Source organism: Microtus oregoni, unplaced genomic scaffold, assembly GCF_018167655.1.
Source record: "Microtus oregoni isolate MIOR12 unplaced genomic scaffold, Mior012 000002F_ref0000024, whole genome shotgun sequence".
Classification (NCBI taxonomy): Eukaryota; Metazoa; Chordata; class Mammalia; order Rodentia; family Cricetidae; genus Microtus; species Microtus oregoni.
The window spans coordinates 67,457,284-67,473,792 of record NW_024543061.1 but is presented as its reverse complement, the minus strand read 5'-3'; the positions used below and the strand labels follow the sequence as shown (position 1 = coordinate 67,473,792).

General features: G+C 49.3%; 1 protein-coding gene across 1 annotated transcript in view; it reads left to right on the top strand.

The window, feature by feature from the left end:
- Prmt8 (protein arginine methyltransferase 8) overlaps positions 1 to 6,702 on the top strand; it is an 85,250-nt gene extending 78,548 nt beyond the window's left edge. Inside the window, exons 9-10 of the mRNA XM_041639903.1 lie at positions 4,919 to 5,040; positions 5,770 to 6,702. Of these exons, the coding sequence (XP_041495837.1) occupies positions 4,919 to 5,040; positions 5,770 to 5,853 (206 nt within the window). The 3' untranslated portion in view covers positions 5,854 to 6,702. The remainder of the gene's footprint in view (positions 1 to 4,918; positions 5,041 to 5,769) is intronic.
- Positions 6,703 to 16,509: the final 9,807 nt, after the last annotated feature.

Below are 16,509 nucleotides of genomic sequence, written 5' to 3'. Positions count from 1 at the left end.
TCAAGACATATTATCACAATTGGACAACCTATGCATGATTCACTTTTGGCTTATTTGTTTATTAATATAATGAGTACTCATGAACTTACCACCTAACTCAATAACTAGGATGGAGATGAATTATTAACTAGAATGGAACTAAATTATTAACTACAATGCAAAGAGTAGCTGGAAACAAATTTATTATTATTTCTGTTGGAATGTAAGTGCAGGAGTTGTTGAGCAATACTTAATTAAAATATAAATATCAGCTAAAATGGATGATGAATAAATGATATAGGGTTATATTTATAATTAATAAATGTAAATAAACTAATTTGTATTCACAGAAGAACTCCCTGCGAGCTCACCTCAGAACTTAGTGGCTTAGATGCTATTGGTATCTCTTAATTTTTTCTCTAAATGTCCCATTTCTAGCCATCCAGCCCCGAAGGCATTATCCTAAGTTATGTTTTCTTACATCCTGGCTATGGTAAAAAGAGTTTTCATACAATCATGCATGTGCGAAAACAAGATATTGGTTGTAGGAATCTGTGGATGCTTTCCTCTGCTCCCCGGCAGGTGCCCCTCCCTGTTGCTTCCCCACTGAGTTTTACATCTCAGACTCAGTGCAGCCAGCTCTGGGGGATGCACTCACAAAAGCAAATCACATACTGTGTAGCTCGAAAATGCTTCCGCTAATGGTTCTGGCTGCTTTACAGCATCGGGCAGAAGCGTCCAAAGCTCTGCCAGCCATGGGCACAGCTGTCCCCGTCCCCTTGAACTCATCCCCTGTGAGGGTGGGAGGAGATCTGATGCTGCCGTACAATGCAGGGAAGCTGCAAGGTGAGCGGAAGGCAGTGGCCCTAAGGGGAGCTGGCTTCAAATATCAGGTTTTCTAAGGTAGGATGTTAATCACCAGAGATGCCCTTGAGCGGGTGACTTTGTGGGTTTCAAGCAGCCTCTTTTCTCATTTGCCATCCTGTGGCACTGAGTCATTTTCCAGGTCGAGAAAACCTCTCTGTACACCGTCTTTAATTTCCAAGAAGCTCACTAGACAATGCAACTCTAAATATACAGCTAGAAAATTTACAGCCTACAAAGAAATCTAACTACTTAACTGCTAGGAAGTGAAACAGGAAGCTGAATTCTCTTCCTCAGAGCATAGGAGGATAATTTCACGAGAGGCCACTCCCAATGGCGCTCGTGGCTCCCCGTGTTTCCGCTCTTCACCAAAGCCCATAGCTCCCACAGGGCTGCTTGCACTACCCACTGCTTGCCTGATGATCTTCTAAGGGCTTCGGGTCTACAGGAAGGATGAGGGTGGAAATGCCATGTTCATCTTGGGCATTGCTGGACAAATTCAGAGCCACGCCTGGTGAATGACAGGAACCCTAAGCCGAAGACCTTTAAATGCATGTTCTTATCCTTGCAGCATTGCAGACAGCATTGGTCATACTCGCCTCAAATGGAGAGCAGAAGTCATCAGTAACCTAGAACGGGGGAGGCTGAGCTGATATGTGGGTCTAGACATGTGGGTCCAGAATATTCCCAAGAAGAACCCATCTTCATAATGACTGAAAGCTGTGCCATCCTGGGTCATGGATTGGGACTGGGGAGGGAGGGATACTTAGTCACTGACAAAAAGAGCTGTAGACATCATTCAGAGTCCTGAACGCATGGTATAGTGTGAGAGCCACCGGGTGCATTGCAGCATTCCAGATACGGCTCAGGCATTCTAGAGCACCAGAGTGAGGCAGTGTATCTTTGCAGGGAGTCCTCCCGCGGTTTATGGATGGATACTTACTTACATACCAGTTTCTGCAGTGGCTCACTATCAGCGGCTGCCACTTAGCGAATCCCCTGATGTGGTTTTTTTATAACTAATAGGTTGTAAGTTGGGAGTCCATATGACTCAGGAAGCCTTGGAAAGCGAAAAGATGAGCTGGTCCTAATTGTGCTGGGTGAACAGACATGGACTGTGTCCCCAGGCAGAGAGGGATGTGTGGTCGCTCTTTACATCCGTCTCACCCTTACCTGAGGGGATAAGCACATGGCCTATATTCCACGTGATGGCCTAGGATTTCCAGAGTCACAGTACAAACCTATGGCAACAATACTACAGAACTAGGTCCCATTGTTCTTCCCACCACATTTGGATAATGCAAAAGAAGACGGACACTTCAGCCATGGAGACAGATATTATGTTGTGACATGTCTATCCCCTTGGTGTACCACCTCCCCAGAATTATTGATCTAGAAATGCAAAATGAAGCAGAGTCAGCTTCTGAATTGTGCTTTTCCTACTGGACATGGCAGAAAACTCAGATGAGAAAGCACGTTGCGACCATTAGGCCATGGTTGCTGGTTCCATTATAAAAATGATGTTTAGGAAACCTTTTGCAACAATATTTCTTCTATCCGGGGATGGCACTCGGGCTTTGGCGTCATCCAGTAGAGGCCGACTGGCTTCACCGGGCAGCAGACCTAAGCCAGTGACGATCAGACCGTTGGCATCTCTGATTGGGTGACAGAGGAGGCAGCTCAGATCCCCTTAGTTGAAGAATGGGAGAGACACCTGCCTAAGTGGGTGGAGGTGGAGATGGGGGCGAGGGTGCTGTCAGTCACATTCCGGCTTTCTGCACACACAGCCAGAGTTTGTCTTTTGACAGTTTATTTAGAAGTAATTGGCAGGAAGCATGCTGAGAGCAGGTGGTTTGTAGACAGCAGCATGCCTGGGTTAGCACTAGGCGGCCTTGAGGTCCCAGGGTCTGCAAGGCACAGGCTATGGTATCTCTGTCTTCCTTTTCCTCCAGAGGCTCAGGCTATGTCTTCTTTTGTAACCTTGAGTTTTCATTGATTTCCAAATGCACACACTGAAGGCTGCCCTGTCTCTATCTGACCACTGACATTTAATCAAGCTAGCTCACTGCAAGGAACAAAGGGGTGGGGGTGGGGGTCCTTTGCCATCACTAAAATAGATCTTGGGGTTTTGAAAGATATTTTAGGTCTGACTTGGCACATGACAATTAAGGACATCAGTTGGTGTCCTCAACCCTCTGCGGAGGAACAAGGCACTCCATTCCCGTGGTTGTGAGACAATTCCAATTCCTCCTGCAGGTGCACAACTCACTCCTAGTAATTCCCCAAGCTGTATGTAAGGCAGAGTCTCCCCTGCAAAAATCTTTGATGTGATGGGAGGCGGTGGCGGGGAAGAGACAGAAATTTTTAATAAATAAATAAATTAAAAAAAAATCTTCGATGTGTTTGAAGGCCCTTATGCCCTTCCCAAGTTTTGCTGCTATTAGCATTGGTTTTAGGCGAGAAGGAAAGTCCATGGGGGAAGACGAGGGTCTAAGCCAAGAGGAGCTCACTCTAAAGTGAGCCTTCTGTAGCCCCAGGTTTTAGCTGACCATCACTGGGCACACCACACATCACAAGATGCTGAAGATGCTGGCTTTGGGCTCTTAACAGTGTTCACTTGACACTCGACTCGGAGCTTCGAGATTGAATTTGGTGAGAGCTAAGCAGTGGTAGGCAAGGCTGGCCTGGTTCCACTCTCTGAGAACCTGCAGAGGATCTAAGTGAGCGAGGAGCAGGTGTTCACTCTGAGGCATGCTAGACAGTGTCATGACATTAATTCTGGATGCCCTTGGAGCACCAGATCCAGGCTGGAGTGGTCCAGGAAGGCTGGCCTTGAAGAATGAGGATGCAGTGAGTGGGGAGAGTGCTCCAGAGGCAGTCACTACCAAAGAAAAGGACTGCATCCCAAGATATAGACCCCTCCATGTTATTTGGAGACTACATGGGTGCAGTGGCAAGTACCAGGGATACGCAAGCATCATGATGGCCTTGAACTATGCAGGAGGGGTGATCTGGGGAAGAAGCATCTCATTCTTCCTGGTCCTATTGCAAAGGCACAGCTGGCATTTACAGTAGGACTGGGCCAGGGTGCTGGGTACAGCAGCAAGGCAAACACCTGGGCAAGAGAAGTTATTCAAAGGATGGAGGAATAAAAAGAAGAGGTATTGGTAAAGCTGGGAGACTGGTTGAGCTGTAGAGTTTGTACAAATGATGTCATACATCTACAAACAATGGAGAGAGGATAGGCTCCTCTTTATGCCTCACTGTGCTAACGGGATTAGCTGCTGAGGGGGCTTTCAGCATGCCAGCTGCCCCCTGGCACAAGGCTGCCTCTCTTCTGAACCCTCACTAAGGTCACCAGTTCAGTGGGGCTGGCCCTGAGTCAGGAGTTCTGCGGCTTGGTCTATATGCCTGAGCCCTTGAGTACCGGGGTATGGGCAGAAGTCACGGAGTCCTCCGTGAAAGGACAAGCGCCAGCACAAGAAACCCTGAGACCAAGTTCTCAACACAAAGGAGTTGGGACAAAAGGACAGAGAATAAGAGACAAAGACAGGAGGTCGAGGACAAGGGAAAAGGAGTAGCGAACAAGCGAAAGAGGGCAGGGGTATTTGTCCCACAGAGAAAACAGACTGCCTCTGGATAGAGGGGAGGCTTATGTGGCCCATAGGCAAATGGTAGTTTATAAAGGGAACGGAGAAAGCCAATGGCAGGGTGAGTTGGTTAATTTTGATTGGGCGTGTTAATTAGGTGAGCCAAAGGAGGCTTTTGACTGCTGGACTTCAATACTTTGCTAGCTGGACTTTGACAGCCTCAGGAGGAAGAAGTGACCAAACAAGTGACCTGGATGCCTGGCTTTACGAATGTAATCTAATGGTTTAGCAAGGCAGAAGGAATGGAGGAAAGGCATGATCTGGCAGAGCCATGTTTGCCATGCTTGGGCCCGTGTTTGCCATTCTTTGGCTTGCTAGAGCCCTTGGCCATGGCAAGCTCCGGTCTTGTGTGTGGGTCCTGGGCCTCAGCTGACTCTTGTTCATCTCTGCCTCTTTCTTCTTCCCTCTCTTGTGTGCCCCACCAGCCCCCGATGCCCCCTACACCCACTGGAAGCAGACCGTCTTCTACTTGGAAGACTACCTCACTGTCCGGAGGGGGGAGGAAATCTACGGGACCATATCCATGAAGCCAAATGCCAAAAATGTGGTGAGTCTGAGGGAGCCTTGCATGCCAGGACCACTGAGGAGAAGGGACACATGGGTCTGACTCCCAGGGAGCTCCCAGAAGTCACCTGCCTGGTCTAATGTCTTGTGTACAAATGAGAAGCTTCTGGGGGAGGCAGGCAGCAGCTGTGTTTGCAGGTGACCGGGCCTAATTGGACGACCTCATTGTAGACTCTTCCAAACCCCAGTGGCTAGAGGCTTTCTGGACTCTGACCTCAACCTTGAGGACAGCTCCCAGAAGCTCACAGGAGAACTTTGGAGAATGGATGTTGCATAAATGGGCTCTGCCTCATTTAGGACGAACTGAGCCAGTAAATGCTCAAGAGTCTGGTACAGAAGGAATGTTGGTTGGGCATTTCTCCAGTTGGCCTTGTGGAACCTTTCTGAGATGTCCCTGTGTCTGCACAGACACTGAAAGCCTGCAGGATGGTTGAGGGTGATGTCAAGCCAGACCCATCACCTTCCTCAGTTATCACCTAGAGGAAGGAAATCCTGGGACTGCTTTTGTGTGTGGACAGGAAGGCTTAGGTTAGCTGTCAGCGCCCTTCCTGTGAGGTTAATGGGGGCACCAAAATGGATTCCTGAGAACTGTGGAGACCCCTTAGCTAGAAACTTCATGACATCCTGGGGCTCCAGTAGAAGTCCTAGGCCTGAGAAGGGCTGTGACCTCCTCCCCAGATTGACACTGTGGCTCTTTGCTCTTTCTTCACAGCGAGACCTCGATTTCACAGTAGACTTGGATTTTAAGGGACAGCTGTGTGAAACATCTGTATCTAATGACTACAAAATGCGTTAGCACACGTGGGAAGCTGCAGAGAGCAAGCGAGAAGAGGCACTCACTTCCGTCTGCCATGCTGCCCCAAGGAACACTGTTAGGAGGACCACACTCGATAACCGGAGCTTTGCACTCTGCCTTGAAGATAGGTGAACTTGCCAGAGCTCTCCCGGGCCCCACCATGACAGGGAGCCTCCAGCTCCTCCGCTCTGCCCCTGGAGCCCTTCACAAAGGCTTTGCTGTTGCCTGTTGTGCTGTGGTGGGGGCTCCGAGGATGGAAGCCTACCCGTGTGCCCCCATTGTCCTCCTAAACTGACTCTATGGATCTTCCAAGTTTTGCATGCTGCAGACATCTAGGACAGATTACTTCCAATAGAACCTGGAGATGTAGTGTCTTTGATAGCATAAGCCAGATTCTCTGTCTGTGCAGTGGCGTGTGTGTGTGTGTGTGTGTGTGTGAGTGTGTATGTATGTGTGTGCACTTGTGCACGCACACACATGAGTGTGTGTGCATACAGATTCTATATTAATTTACACGCCCACAAACATTTGTATATGCACGCATATACAACTAAGTGGGCCTATTTGGGTATTCATGCTGAGGTGTGTGCGTGCACGCGCACACACGTGTGTATGCGTGAGTGTGGGTGTATGTGCCTAGACTCTATATTACTCTCAGAGGAGGTTCTGTTGCTTTTGAATAGGAATTTGTTTCGTGATTAGTTTTCCCCATCCCGATCCCTTAACAGATGTTACGCAGCTATGAAGCATTCTGTGTACTAGCTCTGGTCTCGTTTTGGCTGGACTGTGGCTCTGAATCCTGAGCACAGTGCCATGGGCTCTGTGGGCACTCAATAAACACACATGAGAACGAAGCAATATGGGATACTGTGTTCCTGGTGCTGTGGGGAGTAAGGGTGGGCGCAGGGGGCGGAGTGGGAAGCAGGAAGCCACAGTGGGTCAGAAAATTGTGGAGTGACGCCCCTGCTTGTGTTTGCTCATCGGAAATACGTTCCATGGAAGAAGCAGCTGGGAAATTGAGTCAGTTCTAGCATACTGTGGATTGTCTAGGTCCTGCCTGAGGGGACAAGAAGGTCCTGGAGCTACGGAAGTGAGGGTGCTGGGGAGGAGGACAGAAACTAACCGACAGGGTTATGTACATAGCTAGGAGACTGCTTGTAGTCTGAATGCCCTGGTCTGAGGGTCTGACAGAGTCCTTCCAGCCTTTGTCTGAGTATGGAAACAGAATTTCCACAGGATAGAAAGACAGTGCTTTGTCAGGCTTGGTGGAATATTTGGTCTTTGTTTCTGGATTATTCTTTGGCCTCTGGACTATCACCTGTGTTATCTCCCATGGGGGAGACATTCCAAGTGTTGGGAGGAAAGGGGTCCATTGAAAGACGGAGCCCATTGTGGAGTGATGGTGCCCAGCAAGGGTCAGATGCAGAGGGGCCTTGGGCTTGGCTGTTCATGGGAGAGGCAGGCTGGCGATAGATTGCTCCAGGTGGAGGTGGTGACAGGGACTGCGCATGCCAGCGTGACCTGACTCTCTGAAAGGTTCCCACAACCTCCTCCAGTACCTCAGGCTTCCGCCCCCTGAGTCTTCTTCTAGAGGGATTTTAACATTTTTCTCTACTTCCATAAAAACCAACCTAGAGAGGCTATCTATCCTAGACAGGACCAGGTCTGTGTAAAGTATATAAAGAGTCCTCAGATAATGTCAGACAAATCCAATGGCAGTCTCACTTTCATTTCTAGGACTCTCTATTATGAATTTCATCAACTTTCCAAAGCCTTGGAAGATGCAAAAGCCTCATGTCACTTTGTAGCCGACGTGTTGGGACCCAGGGAGGAGCCCTAGAGTTAGTGCCGAGCGGGAGCAGGCTACAGACCACTCTTTTTGGCCCTAGGCTGATTCTTCGGAGCCTTCACCTAATGGGTGAAACGCTCATTTGTTTAGAAAAAAAACATGTGAGAAGTATATAACAATTTAATATACATATGCCAGAGAAGTAAAATAGAGAAACTTAAGGGGAGGGCAAAACCTTGAGTTAGAAAAAGAAATTTAATTGAAAAAGGGCATTTTGAGGACATTGGAGGGAAATCTATTAGTGGGTTTCCATTACCAAGGCTCTTGGAGAGGTCATGTGTTTTGCCTACTGCAAGGGGCTACCTAGCCTTGAATCCCACTCGTGTGGGCAGTGAGGGGGGATGCCTGCCAACAGGGGAAAGTCCCATGCTGCCAGAACAGGAGTCAACAGGATATCTTGTGGGAGTTATAGGCATCCATGATGCTATTTCCTCCTCTCCAGCTGTCAGAGAAGCAGACTATCCCATTCTCCCCACCCCCACCCCTGGTCCTCATTTTTCAGCTTCCTGAGGTTGCCCCAGACCCTGTCCTGGGGCCATCACTCTCTGGCCATGGACTCCATCCACAAAGGGTTAAAATGACAGCTGTTCCCCTCCTGCTACTGGGAGGCTCCCGTGGGAACTGTCCATGCCTTTGTTTTGTTTGGGTTGTATTTTGTTTGGGTTGTGTTTGTTTTGTTTTGTGATGCAGTGAAAACAAACCATATCTGCGTTGCTTGTGCTCTGAACAGAAGTCAGGGTCTAAGGTCAGGTCCTGGGGTGACAGAAGAGGAGCTGCTGAGCTGACGTCACCTGAGAAGCCCACCCTGCACCCAAACTCATTGCTTTTGCTATTGCTGAGGCTGCAGAGAGCCTATTAGTGGCTTTCTCTCCTATCACTCTACTAGAGAACTTGTAAGCATGGATCTGCAGTGCCTCTTTTGCCATTGCGTGTCCTGGATATGGCTGAACGTGGGCCACTGGGCACGCTCCGAAGTCCAGGCTTAGAAGCCCCCCCCCCCCCCAGCTAGACTACAGGCTCTGGGGACGGGATTGCTGTGATGAAGAGAGCTGGGGCATCAGGACAGGAGCAGAGCTCAGCAAACCCCACTCCAAGCAATGTTCCCGTGGGCATTGGCCTTCCAGTTCCTCGACATTTTCTTTACTTTCATAGGTAAGGTGGTCCCTGGAAACTATGGGCAGATATGAAGCTTTTGTCCAGGCCTACCTCCTCTCTATCTCTCCTCTCACGCTAACCCTGGCACTCTATCTATAAATGCTGCCCACCTCCAGACCTCAGCAATGGTATGGAATGTCCGCAGTGACTGGAATATGGTCTGTCTCCAGCAAAACTTGTGTGAATGCTTGGTGCCTAGTGAGACAGAGCCACACGGTAGGTCTCAGTGGGACAGTTTCACTATGGGACCACAGCCCCTGGGAATGGACCGATGCTTTTCTCATGCCAGTGGGTCCTCGCTCACAGAACTGGGTGGCTACAATGGATCTGACTGTGCAAAGCAGGATGGAGGATGGCCACTCACCCCCTGCTTGTTCTTGTGCTGTCCTTCATAAACTAAAACAACATGGAGTCACTGCCTACACCATGGACATCCTAGGACACAGAACCACAAGCCAAAATCTCTCTCTCTCTCTCTCTCTCTCTCTCTCTCTCTCTCTCTCCATTGCCCAGTCTCAAGTATTTTGTTATAGCAACAGAAAGGGACTGAGATACCATCCCTGGGCCATGTTCAACTTGCTTGGAGTGCGTCCCCAGCCTGGAGGCCAGTTTGAATCACTGGTAAAGATCTGTCCTGTCTTAATCACCTGTCTCAGCTGTGCCCCACCCTAACCCCCATGTCTCAGAGCCTAAGAGCTCTCCAATATGTTCAAAAAATACTTTTTTCTAAGATCCTCAACAATTTCAGCCTGCTTTACGAAGCCTTCTTTCTAAAGGAACATTATTCTTGATCCTTGCTACCTGTCTGTATGGGACCTTCTCTTCAGATGTCCTATTTCTGCGGATAGCCCTACTGGGTTGTGGGAAGGCAGAGGGAATAGCTTGCCTTATACCCTTGGGCTATCAACTATCCTGCTAAATGCTGGGTCTCTTATCCTGTGACTTCCAAGGGAAACCTGACTTCCAAGGACTGTGGTCTGTTCACGATCAGGGGCTTCCAAGGTCTCTGGCCAGAAAGAAGCCATCAGCTTACACTCAGCAAAGACTCAGACACCGCATATCTGCTAATCAAAAGACGACCCAAGAAGCAGTTACTGGATAATGGGCCTGAATAGGGTGCCTGAACCCTGGAGTCAACACCCACTTGATGGAACTCCCTCCCCGTGTTAGTCTCGGATAGATTTGATTAGCTCCTGTCCAAATCCCAAGAAATGAGGTCACTTGGCTTTCCTTCATGCTGGCTTCACTGCGAACCCCCTGCGGCCCCCAGTCCATGAGTGTACTCAGCTCTCAGCCCCCGGGCAGGACAGGTGTGAGGTACACTTCCTCAATGTATTCTTTTTCTTTGTCATTGTTGCAGCAAAGCACCGGGCCGAGGCAACTTAAGGAAGGGTTTCTTCTGGCTCACACTACTAATGGACAGTTTATCACAGTAGGGACATCGTGGCAGGGGTGTGAACATGGTGGGGGACATGGTGGCCAGGGTGGGAACAGTTCTTCATGCCGGGGGAGACACCATGGCGGGAGAGACACCATGGTGGGGAAGACACCATGGTGAGGGTATGAGCTGACTGGCCACACTGCATCCTCAGTCAAGCATGGAGAATGTATGCTGGTACTCAGCTTGTTTTTTCATCTTTCCTCACCCCAGACTCCAGTCTATAAGATGATGCTACTCACACTGAGGCTGGGTTTCCCTGCTTCAGTTAAATCTTTCTAGAAATAACCTTAAAGACACAGCAGAAATAAATTCTCACAGCTGATCCTGAATCTAGTCAGGTTGACATACCTCATCTCATTCAGCAGGCCTTCGGAAACAGAGGGGGAACATGCTCAGATTGACCCATGGTCCATAGAGTTCATGGCCCAACCCATCGTTTAGGGACCCACCATGATTCTATGCGCCAGCAATAGGCCATTCCTCACAACACATGCGCCAAAGCACCTTTATCAAATGTCGGCCAGCACCTTAGGCCTAGGACAGCCCGAGCAAGCAGGACAGAGAATCCTCTCTGTACTGGTCCCTAGAGCTCTGTTGTCTCCATTTCTGATGGTAGCCATTAAATTGACGGACAACCCTGCCCAGGACACATGTCAAAGGACCCAGCAAAATCCCTGCACTGCTGCCGACTGGTGAAGTGGCTTCTAGAAAGTCATGATTTACCTCATGACTCTAGAGCAATGGTTCTCAATCTTCCTAATACTGCAACCCTTTAATATAGTTCCTCCTGTTGTGGAGACCCCATATCATTGTTCTTTTTCTACTTTTAATAATCTCAGTGTAAACATCTGTGTTTCTTAATGGTCTTAGGCTACCACTGGGAAAGGACCATTTGATCCCTAAGGTGTTTGGGCCCATAGGTTGAGAACCCCTGCTCTAGAGCTTCACCCTTGACAAAGAAGATGGCCAAAGATGAGAAGAAATCATATAAAGCATTCCTTGAGCTTCAAAGGCAAAGAAAACTCCAGGTGTCCCCACTGTTTTGATAGAGATGATACATGATGTCACATTCTGTTACCAAATACACCCTGGATGCCAGTCCTGAGGCCTAGGCTCATCAGGTCTGAAAGAGCAGTAGGCATTGCAGACACCACTTTAGTCAGTGGCAGCTGAGGTCCCAGGCCTACCGCGCTGGCCTAGAGTCAGAGGTGGTATTATAGAGGGAACCAGAGCTCTCAGCAAAAGTGATTTGCTTTGTGACTTTGCTTCATTAGTGTTTGACAGACTTGCAGAGGCCTTAAAGTCCACTGTCCAGGCTTCTACACATGGTGGCTGAGGTGTCCACAGACCTATGTCTTTCTTTCCTTCAAAAGAGAAAGAACCCCAGTCATATCTCTGCCCCAGTTCTCCTTTTCAGACACTGTGGGTTGGGCTAGCCGCCCACCAGGCTCCTAGTCCACCTTTTGTCTCAGAGAGCTTTCCTGTGAGCTTGAGGCGGAGCCCAGTAGTTTAGGAGTGCCTAGGTACTGCTATCCAGTGAGTAACAGGGGTGTTTAAACACTCATCTGGCATTGGGATTCAGAGAGGCAGCTCTTCCCAGGGGAATTCTTCCCCTAGGCATATTTAGTTTTAGTTAATAATTTATTGAGTTTGCATACACGGGTTACTTGTGCTTTTTGATGCTCAGAGTTAGCTCAGCAGTCTGTTCTGGAAGCCAGCTGTGGGAGCAGAGCAGAGATCAAGATGAGAACTGAATGTTGATTGGCCATATCAACCATGTAAGCCCTTGAGACAGTCCTGGCCTGTTTTAATAGGAGATAACCAGTCAATTTCCAGCTGTCATAAGTGACTGTCAACATGACTGTGGCATATCCATGTGTGTCAGAAGAACTGGAAGGTGAGAACCACAAGTGTCCTCTCTATGATCAGGAAAGGCCACGGAGGCCAGGGAAGATGGGGTGAGCCTCTTGAGAACATTGTACAGGAAGAAAAGACCAAGGCCTGGAGCTCCTGACACAGTGCTGAGAAACATAGCCAATGCTGTGATAAACTACCCGAGATGATCAACTTAAAAAGAGCAAAGGTTATTTCGGCTTACTGTTTCCAAGGTTTTAGCACATGGTTCCGTGCTCCTATTGTCTTTAGACTGCAGCATGCTACAGGGAGGAGTTCTAGGTAGAGAAGGCTGCTTACCAATGTCTTGGGCCCCAATATCCTTCTACAACCACGACCCCAATCATCTGCCTTCCTTCCATTAAACCCCACCCACTAAAGGTTCTGCCATTCCCCATAACAGCAACACGGGCTGGAGACCAAATCGTCAACACCTGGGCCTTTGGAAAGAACCCTTAACACCCAAATCACAGTGATGCTGTTCATAAAAACTGATGGCCTAAGGGAATGTGCCACCATGAAGCAAGCTCTCACTGGAGGTAGGAGGAAGGTGCCCTCACATCTGTCCCAGGGATGCACGGCACTGCTCTCATGTAAAGCACATAGGTGGTGCCATTCCATCTTCAGCACCAATTGGAATGGGGGATCTCTCCCAGCATCCTCCACCCCATAAACACTCTTTTGGGCCGTGTCTTCCTATGCAGGGGATGTAGCTGTGGATAAATCAGGAAGCAATGTCCCTTCCTGGGGTTCCCCGTGTCTGGGAAACAGACACAAACATGAGTGATCAGATCAAAATCATGAAAGAGCAAGTACAGAGGCAGAGGGAATACCAGGCTGTGCAGCCGAGTGTAAGATAAAGAGAGCATCCCTGAGGACACAGCTTTGGTCTGAGACTCAAAACAATGTGGAGCAGAAAGGAGGGCAGAAAGTGGGGGGACAGGTGGAGGAGACATCCATTGCAAACAGCGAGTGTTGAGGCCCAGCTCAGGGAATCCAAAGGGCATAGCGTGCTAGAAGCAACTCATCTAGGTGCAAGCAGTAAGCCAGAAGCAGAACCAAGAGAGGCAAGCGAAGAAGGCTGAGCTCCAAGGTCAAGGGCCTCGCAAACCGTGTCAAGGACACCTTTTCCTCGGGCGACAGGAGGATTTTAATCAAGAATGTGACAGCCAAAGATTTGCATGGCACACATGCTCTCCATCTAATGAGCTCAATTTGCAACCACTTCCCCGGGAAATTGGTGATAGGCTTAACCCATTGCCGACTTAAGAAAATGAACCAGTAGAAAGGGAGCCTCAACAGCTGCTAAATCTCTAGGGCTTGAGTGGAGGGTGGTAAACTGGGCTGCCTTTGGATGCTGGAGTTGCAAGTGGCTGACAGGTGGATCCATCTTAGAATTCCCTGGTTTAAAGAGAGAGAATCTGTGACAGGCCAGATTTCTCTGACTGCACTTGCATTATCCTTTCTAGTATCATTTACTCCCTGTTCCTCCGGCAAGGATGGCTTCCATTCGGCTCAGAGGACACAATTGTCTAGGCAGCAGAAGGTGGTCAGTAAGTAGGGTCTGTACAAGCCTGGGTCTTCATTTGGGGACTGCTGGGCTGTCTTTAAGCCCTGGGCAGCTGCTTCCAAAGACGCCTAATGCTTGGCATGGCTTCCAACTCACTGAGTATAATCTTGAGGCGTCTTTCAGAGGCTTGGTGGGTCATAATGGGTTTCTGATATGGTGACAATTGCTTTCTGGCCACGGTTGGTTAGCTCAATTGGATAGAGCGTTGTGATCGAAGCCAATGCTCAGGTTTCACAGACTCACAGCTCAGCTTCACAGTTGTGGATGACACCTGCAACTCCTGCCAACCTTGGAGATAAACAATCCCGAGGTAGAAGCCTGGCTCTTTCAGCGCAGGGCTGTGAGATCCGCAGACAGCGTCTTGGCTTTTTGTCTCTGCTCCTGTGTGGGTTCTTGCTCTGTTAAGAGGTAATGATAATAACCCTTTTCTCCTGGGGTTCTTACAAGTACAGAATGATACAGCATGAAGAGAGGGCACAGCGATGTCCCCTGCATAGCAAGTGGCCCACACAGTTGCATATAAACTGGAACTCTGCCTGTTATTGGAGTCAAAAGCTTCAGCTGAGCAGGTACAGAGGAGTGGCTAGCTCCAAGCTAGAGCCTCTTCCTGCAGTAGGTCGGGAGGCTGGCCTGCTGCAAGCAAAACCAGGAGGCCCATGACCCTCTGTCACTTAGAAACAATTCTGAAGGTGGCCTTGAAGATGTCTGGATTGGGACCCTGTAGGAGTTCAGAGCAGTCCCAGACTCATGAAAATGTGAGATCCTCAAGCGCAATTCAGGACTGGACTAGGATGAGAGGAACCTGATACTTGGTACCACCAAAGTATCTGACAAACCTTGGATAGCTCAGGGGCATGGGGGTTGTTAGGGCCAAAGAGTGAAAAGACTGAGTTAAAATCCTCAGTCTCCCATGTGACTTGTTTAACCCCTGCGAGCCATTAAGCCTTTCTCTGCTTCTGTTGTCTTTCTTGTAAGTTGGTGTGACTCTGTTGCCCACCCCGTGTGACTGTTGTCCACCCCGTGTGACTGTTGTCCACCCCGTATGACTCTGTTGTCCACCCCGTGTGACTCTGTTGTCCACCCCGTGTGACTCTGTTGTCCACCCCGTGTGACTGTTGTCCACCCCGTGTGACTCTGTTGTCCACCCCGTGTGACTCTGTTGTCCACCCCGTGTGACTGTTGTCCACCCCGTGTGACTGTTGTCTACCCTGTGTGACTCTGTTGTCCACCCCGTGTGACTCTGTTGTCCACCCCGTGTGACTCTGTTGTCCACCCCGTGTGACTGTTGTCCACCCCGTGTGACTCTGTTGTCCACCCCGTGTGACTCTGTTGTCCACCCCGTGTGACTCTGTTGTCCACCCCGTGTGACTGTTGTCCACCCCGTGTGACTGTTGTCTACCCTGTGTGACTCTGTTGTCCACCCCGTGTGACTCTGTTGTCCACCCCGTGTGACTCTGTCACCCACCCCATAGTAGCGTGGGGAAGGACTGAATGAGAAGCTAAGCAATCCATGCAGTGGTACTCTCTTGCTGAATGCTGCTCCACTGAGCACTATCAGGGCTCCAGTCCGGGACTTGCACATCTCAGTCCACTCTGAGCTCCTGTACCCCAGTGCCCACATTCGCCATGCTGTCTCACCAGAATGCTTTTCTGTCTGTCTTCCCTCCAAAAGTCAGGCTGTCTCATTGATGTCTGTCTTTCAGTACTGAAGACAGATCCTGGTTCATGCAGATACTGTGGACTAGCCAGAAGATGGACTGTCACCATGATGCCTATGTCACTGTCCCCATAGCTCTTATTCTCCTCGGGAACCCACTGGGGTGACCTTGAATCATTCATTCCCTCACCAGCTCAGTCTCTGTTTCTCATTTATGAAGATGGCGGTGTTAACCCAGCTGGAGGAATCTTTCTGATTCTGATGTTTTCGTTTCGTCACAATGGGCCCGATCCTTTTCTAGAAGGGCCTGTCTCCTACTTTGAGGGGCTATAATGAATGCTAGGGTTTTCTTCTGGGAATGGGAGTTTCTTCCAGGGTGGCGGGAAGACATCCTGGAGACGTTTCGATGCATCCCAACAGGAAATGGAGATGGGTACGCAGGAAAGTCTTCTCCTGGCCTTGAATTTCGCTTATTAGTCTGGACTCCATGGAGATAGGCTATCTGGGGGGAAAATCATTTTAATAACTGAAAGAAAATGGAATTAAGGATGCTGGATGCTGGCTGACCAGAGCTGGGTGACTCTCCTGTGGGGAGTTAATTTGTGTCTGCTCCTGCTGCCTATCTGATTAGATGCTCGCTCATGTGTCACTCTGCCAAGAGTTTCCATTGAGATGGTCCCTTGTGATATGGATTCAAGGGCTTTGTGAGGGCAGAGGGTTGGGGAGGTGCCCAGGGTTAGGGGAGGCATAGTGAGAGACGCTTGGTCCATGCAGGATGTCTCTGAAAGCGGTGTGCACATGGCAACCCAGAGGACTGGACTGAGGGTCATCAGCCCCGCTTTGAGAAAGGGCCTTGTTTTCCACAGCATGAATGGACAAAGTCCTAAAATCATGACAGTTCCGTGTGTACCTGGGCTTTCTGTCACCGACTCAGTGCACAAAACACAGATTAGCTTTGATCATTCATCTCTATGCCTGAAACCGTGACCTCTGACCCTTCAGGTCAGAGCTGACACAGAATTCAGTTTGCCTTGGCACGTGAGGCCTGATGTTACCTCATGCTGAGAAGGGGGAGTCAGTATGTGGTTTCA